This window comes from Hordeum vulgare, chromosome 1H (assembly GCF_904849725.1).
Source record: "Hordeum vulgare subsp. vulgare chromosome 1H, MorexV3_pseudomolecules_assembly, whole genome shotgun sequence".
Classification (NCBI taxonomy): Eukaryota; Viridiplantae; Streptophyta; class Magnoliopsida; order Poales; family Poaceae; genus Hordeum; species Hordeum vulgare.
This window is the reverse complement of record NC_058518.1, coordinates 5,975,948-5,985,832: the sequence shown is the minus strand read 5'-3', so window position 1 is coordinate 5,985,832 and position 9,885 is coordinate 5,975,948. Positions and strand designations below refer to the sequence as shown.

Sequence of the window (9,885 nt, the reverse complement as noted above, 5' to 3'; positions counted from 1 at the left end):
CAGTGAATAATAGCATAGAAAACTACCCAGAATGGACCAAATCTAGGAGTTTTGACGAGGTCCCCGTAACTAGTCCCTGAAGTTCCCAGAGCGTTTGTAGCGCCACGGGACCCATAATCAGTGAGTAATTGCTTAGAAAACTGGACAGAATGGATCAAATCTGCGAGTTTTGAGGAGGTCCCCGTAACCGTTCCTCGAAGTTCCTAGAATGTTTGTAGCGCCACAAGATCCAGAATCAATGAGTAATAGCATAAAAAACTTGCCAGAATGGACCAAATCTGCATGTTTTGACAAGGTACACATAACCGGTCCCCGAAGTTCCCCGAACCATTGTACCGCCCCGGGACCAAAATTAGTGAGTAATAGCATAGAAAACTGTCCACACTGGATCAAATCTGCGAGTTTTGATGAGGTCCCCGTAACTGGTGCCCGAAGTTTTCACGAGTTTTTCACGAGGTCCCCTAACCTGTCCCCGAAGTTCTCCGAACGTTTGTAGAGCCACGGAACCCAGAATTAATGAGTAATAGAATAGAAAACTGTCCAGAATGGACCAAACCTGAGAGTTTTGATGAGGTACACGTAAGTAGCGCCACGGGACCCACAATCAGTGACTAATGGCCTAGAAAACTAGCCTGAATTGACCAAATCTGCGAGTTTTCACGAGGTCCCGTAACCTGTCCCCGAAGTTCCCCGAACATTTGTAGCGCCTCGAGACCCAGAATCAGTGAGTAATAGCATAGAAATCTAGCCAGACTGGACCAAATCTGCGAGTTTTCACGAGGTCCCTCTAACCGTAGCCCGAAGTTCGTGGAACATTTGTAGTGCCCCGCGAACCAGAATCAGTGAATAATAGCACAGAAAACTAGCCAGAATGGACCAAATCTACGAGTTTTGACGAGGTCCCCGTAACTGAACCCCGAAGTTCCCAAAGCGTTTGTAGCGCCACGGGACCAGAATCAGTGACTAATATCATAGGAAACTGGACAGAATGGATCAAATTTGCGAGTTTTGAGGAGGTCCCCGTAACCGGTCCTCGAAGTTCCTAGAACGTTTGTAGCGCCACGGGATCCAGAATCAATGAGTAATAGCATAAAAAACTTGTCAGAATGGACCAAATCTGCACGTTTTGACAAGGTACATGTAACCGGTCCCCGAAGTTCCCCGAACGTTTGTACCGCCCCGGGACCAAAATTAGTGAGTAATAGCATAGAAAACTGTCCACAATGGATCAAATCTGCGAGTTTTGATGAGGTCCCCGTAACCGGTCCTCGAAGTTAGCGGAACGTTTGGATCGCCCCAGGAATCAAAATTAGTGAGTAATAGCATAGAAAACTAGGCAGAATGAACCGAGTCTGCGAGTTTTGACAAGGTCCCCGTAACCGGACCCCAAAGTTCCCCGAACGTTGGATGGCCCCGGGACCCATAATCAGTGCGTAATAGCATAGAAAACTGGTCAGAATGGACCAAATCTGCGAGTTTTGACGAGGTTCTCGTAACCGGTCCCCGTAGTTCGTGGAACGTTTGTATTGCCTCGAGACCCAAAATCATTGAGTAATAGCATAGAAAACTAGCCACAATGGACCAAATCAGCGAGTTTTGACGAGGTCCTCATAAATAGCCCCCGAAGTTCGCAGAATATTTGTAGCGCCACGGGACTCACATTCAGCGAGTAATGGCCTTGAAAACTGGCCTGAATGGACCAAATCTGCGAGTTTTCACGAGGTCCCGTAACCTGTACCCGAAGTTCCCCGAACGTTTGTAGTGCCACGGGACCCAGAATCAATGAGTAATAGCATAGAAAACTGTTCAGAATGGACCAAATCTGTGAGTTTTGATGAGGTACACATAACTGGCTCCCATAATCAGTGAGTAATAAAATAGAAAACTGGCCAAACTGGACAAATCTGCGAGTTTGGATGGCCCCTGGACCCATAATCAGTGCGTAATAGCATAGAAATATGCCAGAATGGACCACATGTGCGAGTTTTGACGAGGTTCTCGTAACCGGTACCCGGAGTTTGTGGAACGTTTGTAGAGCCCTGAGACCCAAAATCATTGAGTAATAGCACAATGGACCAAATCAGTGTTGCTGTTGGTGAGAAATGGCGCGCTACGGGAAAGAGTTGTGGTTAACCATTTCTACACTAGTGAAATGATGTTCGATAAATATAATAACAATATTGATGTGAATTTTGTGTTTATGGTTCATTAGTTTTTGTTTGTTTTCGAGATGGATTGAGTCTGGTTTAGCTATGTTAAGAATTATATGACTATGTTAATTAACCTTTTCTAAGTAATGTGTGTCAACGTGCACCAGCAACAAATGTGTGCTTCTCTAGACGACAATGTCCGTGGCAGGCGCTATTTCCCACCTGCCACTATCTGGTCGGTTACTAGTGGTGGGCGACCACAAGCTCCTGTGGCGGGTAGTAAAGAACGATCATCACTACAATTTATCTACCAGAGGCGGGCGTCCTCTCACCACTTATGCCATGTTAGCAGTGGCAGCAGGTCAGTGGCGGGCGCCCACTCACCTTTGATGCCATGTTAGCAGCGGCGGCAGGTCAGTGGCGGGCACCCCTAGGAGCCTCGCATGCCACTAGTAAGCTTTCCTGCAATAGTGTGATGTAGAACAAGAATGATATTCCACATTTCTCTTACCTTATTAGAAAGAAGAATTGATAATATCAACCAATGTTGCATTTTATGGTTAGTAATAATCCTTAAATAGGAGAGGGAGTACCAATAAAGTCTCACAATTCATATTTTGCACATCCCTTACTCATGTGCATTTTTTTGCGGGGATTTACGCATGTGTATTTAGCAAATCTGTACATGTGTCTGGTATACAAAACATATTTTAGATGTTAATCTAATTTTATACTTGTGATGTTAGTTCTTCCTCTTCGTGCTTGTCCTGTGTTATCGTTCCTTCTCCTTGAACTTGACTTTCCTCTGGCATCACTGATAGCATCTTATTTTCTTCTTCGTTGCTTTTACCCCACAACACCATGTATAGGCCACCAACTAATAGAGCCCCTCCTAAAATACTGCAAAACAAAAGCCAACAAGTCATTATTCAAAGCATAATTACAGTCGTGCAAGATAATTAATTTAGAATAGCTAAAATGTTTAACTTGTATTTTGTGAGTAATATTTGCCCGGGAGAGTAGCCTTGTTTTTGGTTTTTATAAGTTTGGGCATGTTAACTAGAAAACATGACACTCTCCATTGTAGACAACGCTCCCGTCAGTTTATACAAAAATTCAATCTCTATTTGGTCATTTCACAATGTTTATGTTGTCTTTTCATGAAAAATATTTCTATGTTGAAAATATTACCTTCCCAGATGAACAATTTCCCCAAGGAAGAATAATGAGCAAAATATAGTGAAAACCAAAGCCAATGGATTCCACATCACGACAAACACCGGCCCACTCATTTCCGCACACCAGGCTTGTAGGTACATCAATGCGCCCGTCCCCAAAAAGGCCTGCAACAATTAAATTGAGCGTTCTCTGAGTGTGTTGTGTACATCATCCACATTAATTTGTACACTCAAATTTAGATTACAAAACTATTTATATACATGCAGCTATCGAAGACAAAGCAAGATAGGCACATAACTAGTTAACTGACCGAGTAGAGGACCGCAAGGAGGCCAATGTCCAGCCCAAGCTTCCATTTTTGGAAGTCCCTCTCTGCCACCGCTGCCACGACAAAGGACTGGAGTGCGCCGAACAGGCATTGCATCGCCGTGGCCATCAGCTTGTTCGGATATTCTTTAAGTATTGGAACCTGCATGCAATACATGACACAAATGTATGAAGCATAGGCATCTGTATAGGCATGCATCATGTATGGCTGGTTACATTTTGTTAAGGATTATTCTGTGGTTGTTGAGTGTGATACATGAACTTATTTTGTAATTTGGTGCGAGAAAACCCTGATATATATATATATAGGTGTGAAAATCATAAATGAAAAGTAAAATAATCAATCTAACCTACAGATATGCCAAGCAGAGACTTGCTAACCTGCAGGGCTATCCAGAAAGACCAGGTTGTGCAAGCGAGGATGAGAAGGAATGTGGCTCTGATCCACTCTCCATTGTTGATTCTCTGCAGCTTGTGAGCGAAGACCGGATGGTGGGCGAGCGGGTGTATGGACGGGCCAATGTAGAAGGCGATGACAAGCACTCCAGCGAGGCAGATCATGATACCTACGAGCTTGCCTAAACCAGATCGGCTCCGGAGTTTGATTGTCTCCATCTTTAGAACCAGCGCGAGGAGAAAGGTGATGACCGGCATGGAGTTGCTGGCTGCTGTCCCCACCGTCGCCGAGGTCTGCTTCAGGCTCACGTTGTACACGTTCAGGGTGAATGTGTTCCTGCAATATTCATGGACATACCTAGCATGATCAAAGTACTACCATGCATGCCAAAATGATATATGGTTACATGCATGGATTTCTTGTAACTTGGGTGTCCGCATTGTTTTCCTCTAAATAAACAAAAAATCCATAGTTCAACCATCCTTTTTGTTTTCTCTCGTTTTTTGCCTTACAACCAACGGTTGCCCCGACCTATTTCTTTTAATTGTAATATTTGGATACGGCAAATAATTTTTGTTATAAAAATTCAAACCATATTCGAACTTAATTCAAATTGATAAACAATTTCCTAAACTCAACTCGAAATAACTGATACTTCGGTATGCGCCAAAATATTTATATCATCGAGATCGACTTCTACTACATTTTTGTGAAAAAGAGGAATAGGATTGCCTAATACTAGATAATGCGTTAATATCTGCATATACCCAAGTAAGGCGCATAGGAAGAGCTTGAGGAGCAGCCGGCATGACATAGCTGGTGGTGGTGTTGAGGCTGTTGATCTGCTCCGGCGGCAGGTGTTGTTGATAAGCGCGGTTGGGAGGAGGAGTGCAGTGGCGGCGGTGAGGCGGTAGAAGATGAAGACATAGGTGTTGATGCCGCTGTCGAAGGCGGCTTTAGAGATGATGAAAAGGCCAGCGTAGAGGGCCTGGATGGCCACAGCGACCACGTATGACTTCTTGCCCCCGCCGACCATGGCGCCGCCAGACGATGGGCGATGTCAATGGAGTAGTGCGCGCACACGAGACACGACTACTCTGATGTGGTGTAATGTGTGTATGTGTGTTTCACTTGCAGAAAGGTGAAGATAGTACTTATAATGTATACTTGTATGACAGAGTCTCGATCTCTCTTCTGTGTGTTGGAGTCGGAACGACTAATTATCTCCAGCATTAGTGCCGTTCCTGATAGTTTATATAGATCCTGCGTGGTGGCCTGGCCAGGGTTAGTACAAACAGGAGAGTAAACACGTGTTGAGTCCTTGCTGCCTTAATCTCGTTCAACTTGTACTTTTTTATTTGGAGAAGACGTCTAACATGTATTGCAATGCACTTATGTTAAAGTCCTGGTTTAACATGCATGATTAGTTGGTATATGAAGAACTATTAGTGTGTTCAGAGTTCAGACTCCAAATTAATTAATGTTGATTATGATTTGGCTGGCAAAGAATGTGGTCGCCTCGTCTGGTAATCTGGGCTACCAGCTATGTGTTCTCCTGTGCTACTACTCAAGATTTGATTCAAGAACATCCCAATATTATGTGATCGATCAAGGTGCCGACGTGCGTCCATGATGTGAATCACTTGTGCGTCCCCAGAGTTCGGGGGTGTCTGTAGACGCGGTTGTACAATGCTTTGCTTTGATCTGAAACGGGACATGTGCGTGCACCTTATCACATAGAAAAAGAAACAAATCTGATTAAATAGTATAGCAGCTGTACTGAGGTTCTTTTGTCTCAACTCCAAATCTGGAATAATCTTAGTACCCTTATATGGTGTTCCACCAATATCTGGTTCAGCACGAGGCTAATAAGAAGTGATTGATTTGAATCAATAACCTTTGATATGATTTGGTTCAATAATCACAAATAACCCAACCTTTGAAGTCCATCAGATCACGAGAATCGACTCTCCAAACCTAGAAAATCATGTTGAGTTGGTTTATAGCTCATTCCAATAAGAGTTGGTTCGATAAGAGATTAATAAGATGTAGCCTCGTGTCGCACATGAAATAAAGTGGTAGTTGTATTGAGGTCCTTTTACCTCAACTCCAAATCTGGAATAATGTTAGTTCCGTTCCACACTGTCCAGATAGGATTCCGTTGACCAAGAGGCTAATAAGAAGTCTCTTATTATCAACCATTGCTTAGTACGTGATTCGTCTATGGGAATTCGATTATCAACCATTGCTTTGCTTTAAAAAAAATATAGAGAGTGCTTCCGTATCGATTGATTTCGTAGTTAACCTGCCGAAGCATACATACATGGCGCACAACGGCTGCTTTGCTGCTTTCGGAGAGACAACAGAGGTACGTCGTCCTGGTCGCATGGCATGCCGGACCAGTGAATGCGGCAGGTTGACAGAGCGATCCGGCACCCCTAATACAATGATTCTATATTTTTGGGTGCATTTGTTATTATGACTATGCAAAGTTGCAAACTAGCCTGGGCAATCTGTCCGTAGGTGCACCACTCATGCCTGTTGCTAGTCTCTCATCCATTGACTGCCACGCCCTGCTCCATCGTCCGGTTGCCCGCCTCCGCCATCTCGACGATGATTTCCGCGCGTGGAAACAAAACTTGGCCTCGTCTCCTCCCATGGAGGAGTGCTCCTGGCCGCCCCCTCGGCGTCCAACGGGCAGGCCTTTCGTTCCAGTTAGCTGCTTGCTCTCAAGATCGTAACGTGTGGGGTGGGGTGTGGTCTGGAGGGGGTTACGCTATGTATGTACTTTTTCTTTAAGCAGTGTAATGCCTTGTCCAATCTGTATGTAAATTCGAGTTGGCCAACCACTTCTCCTATATATACCTAGCTACCTTCATATTAAAGGAAATGGGTGGTAGAGTTTGATAGAACAATTTGCCGACTAGGGTGGCACTAATTTTTCTCTTCATGGAGTAGATGCCCGTTTGTTTGTTCTTTCTGGACAACCTCCATACTAATGGTTCCTATTGTTTGTGTTGTGTTGGCGCCATCAACCTCTATACTAATGGTTCCTATTGTTTGTGGTTTATATGGTTTTTATGGTTCCGTTAGGAGTTCATATGGTTTGTGTTGGCGCCATCAATGTCATCCAAGAAACATTTTTCCTACTGTTGAAGGTACTTAATATTAATAACATCTATTCGACGCCAAGTCTCAATTACAAGGACCATACCACAGTAGACTGGCAAGCTTCTGTAGCAACTAAGCACATGTATGAAAATATGAACTCTATACACTAAGCAATTTTGTTTCGGCTGAATTCATGACTGTTAATAAATCTTTCTTGTCTCATGATAGTTGATGGTGTGGTATTGATAGACTGGTAAGTATAGTTTGATTGGTGCTTAATCACCATAGGCCGTAGCATGGGCCTTATCCTAGTGTAATGTACATAATGTAGTAGAACTGAACCCGTTAGTTGTGAGGTTAATGTAGTCTATTTAACTGGTTAATTGGTCTTGTCAAAACCCAGCCCATTAACATATCTTGTTATGTGAAGGAAAAAAGAACATATATTTTCTTGAGTGGAGCTTAGTTCGAGAAGTTCCTTCTGGTGGAACATGTCCACCCGACGGACCTTAACGCGGGGAAGCTATTTGTCCAGCTCTAGACGATGTACCAGTCAACTATGCGGTAAATGTGTGTACGTTGTGACTGTCAATCAGTACAAGAAATATGTCAACTTGTGACCTTCGGTCAGTGACCCTTGAAGAAATGGTTGTAAATCTACGATCATTTGAGACCATTTGGTCATAAGCTGTTCGGGGGCTCCAAACCCTAAACCATAACAACCATTTTGGTTAGGAAGGTTGTAATTTTCGTACATGAAATGGTCGTAAAGCATACAACACTGGTCCGCTTCCTTATTTCTATCTTATCACAATCAATATAGATGGTCATAGCCTTGTAAATTATGGTGCATTGCTATGACTAGTTGTTGCAAGACTACGAGGGTAAGGATATGATGGGGCATCTAATATGAGAGGAGAATTCAATGGCCTTAAGAAGTTAATTCGAGATGAGAACCCATATGCTTTCTATATTCGCTGCTTTGCCCACCAACTGCACTTGGTAGTTGTTGTTGTTTTGAGATATTGCGAGGGTGTTGAGAATTTTATTTTTTAATATGTGATCATGCTTGCCAATTTCAGCACTTCATCTTGCAAGAGGAAGGATAAATTGCTTGACAAGCAAAAAGAGGTTCTTTTGGATAGGGTTGAGAGATATGAGATGTCCACGGGAAGAGGAAGATAACAAGAAACATCCTTGGTCGCACCAGCATACAAAAGATGTCGCTCTCACTACACAACCTTATCTTGCATTGAATCAATGTGGGACACAATCATAGATGTTTTGGGCATTGTTGAGGATGATGTATGTGTTTCATGTAGGACCAGGAGGTTTGGTTCGTCAAATGGAGACTTTTAGCTTTGTGTTCATCCTGAAGATGATGTTAATTTTTTTCCGTATGAGAAACGATTTATCTCTTCTATTGAAAAAGAAGGATCAAAATGTTGTTCATGTATACGAAGGATCTTGTTATATGTATCTAGTCTGGTTGATATATTTTGTCCATGTAAGCATACATGCATCTAAAATTATCTCATCCAAGCAATTTCATTGGTTACACACATGAAAACATGTTTGATCTACTTGAGAAATGATCGTTGGGAGACACTATTGGAAGATGTCAATGTCTTTTGCACCAAAAATGTGATTCCAATACCAAGTATGGATGGCATCTTTACAAAGTGGGGTAAATCAAGAAAAGGTGGACGAAACAATATTACGGTTGATCATTTTTTCCATGTGGACACCTTTTATGCTACCATAGACTCCATCACCATAGATTTTGATCATCGTTTTCATGATGTATCTTTAGGGTTGCTCCAGAACTTCTCTTGTTACTAGTCTGATGATCATGTTATCTATAGATTGAGATGTAATAATTGTAATATATTACTACAATCTGGTTTTGTTGCTTAGTTGGCATGACAAATACACCATAGAGTATCTGAAGGTTAAAGGTAGGTGGCAACAACAAGAAAAGAAGGAAACCTATAGCTAAAAGTAATTATTACAAGTCCATCTTATACAAGATAATAATATACTTAGTTTACTTCAGTGTATCAGATATAAACACAACTTCTTTCCTGGGAAAAACAATGTAGTCAGTAATTTTATATTACAAAAATAAGCATCGTTCATTCAAGTACACTTGAATGAACTTATCCATACATTTATCATCTTAGTTTCAGGGCGAAGCGCCACCAATGGAATTGTAGAGATGTGCAATCCAACAAGGCACATAATGCAAGGTTGTAAATTAACTACCATGCCTTAATCTGTCATTATTTTCATAGAAAAATGCAAGAGGAAATCAAGTGAGAAATATTCTCTAGTGCCATGATTATCAAGGTCATCACTTGGGCAACAATTAAATAAACCGATCAGTTACAAAATATGTTTCTCCGATCATCAGGTCATAGTTCATTCCATCTCTAGAAAAAAAATCAGCTACAAGAATATTTTTATGTCATCACCAGCTCATAACTTCATTCCATCTTCAAAAAGAAACGCAACCAATTACAGTACACGTGTGCCATCCAACACGACACATAACAAGATTGTACTAAATTAACATCCAGGCCTTAACCCAGACTCACTTTGCACCATCAAATTGCAAGTTGAAAGGAAGAAATATTGTCTAGTAGCATGATCATCAGGTCATCACTCGGGCAGGGATGAATCCAGACTTAATAGCTCGTTAAATCTTCACATTGCATTTGT

The 9,885-nt window shown here is 42.1% G+C and overlaps 1 protein-coding gene across 1 annotated transcript; it reads right to left on the bottom strand.

The window, feature by feature from the left end:
* Nucleotides 1-3,337: 3,337 nt before the first annotated feature.
* LOC123403965 (WAT1-related protein At5g64700-like) lies at nucleotides 3,338-5,232 on the bottom strand. Its single transcript, XM_045097871.1, has 4 exons — nucleotides 4,821-5,232; nucleotides 4,038-4,389; nucleotides 3,640-3,798; nucleotides 3,338-3,493 (listed from the first exon to the last, which is right to left on the bottom strand). The coding sequence occupies exons 1-4, from the start codon at nucleotides 5,087-5,089 to the stop codon at nucleotides 3,338-3,340; spliced, it is 936 nt and encodes a 311-aa protein (XP_044953806.1). The 5' UTR covers nucleotides 5,090-5,232.
* Nucleotides 5,233-9,885: the final 4,653 nt, after the last annotated feature.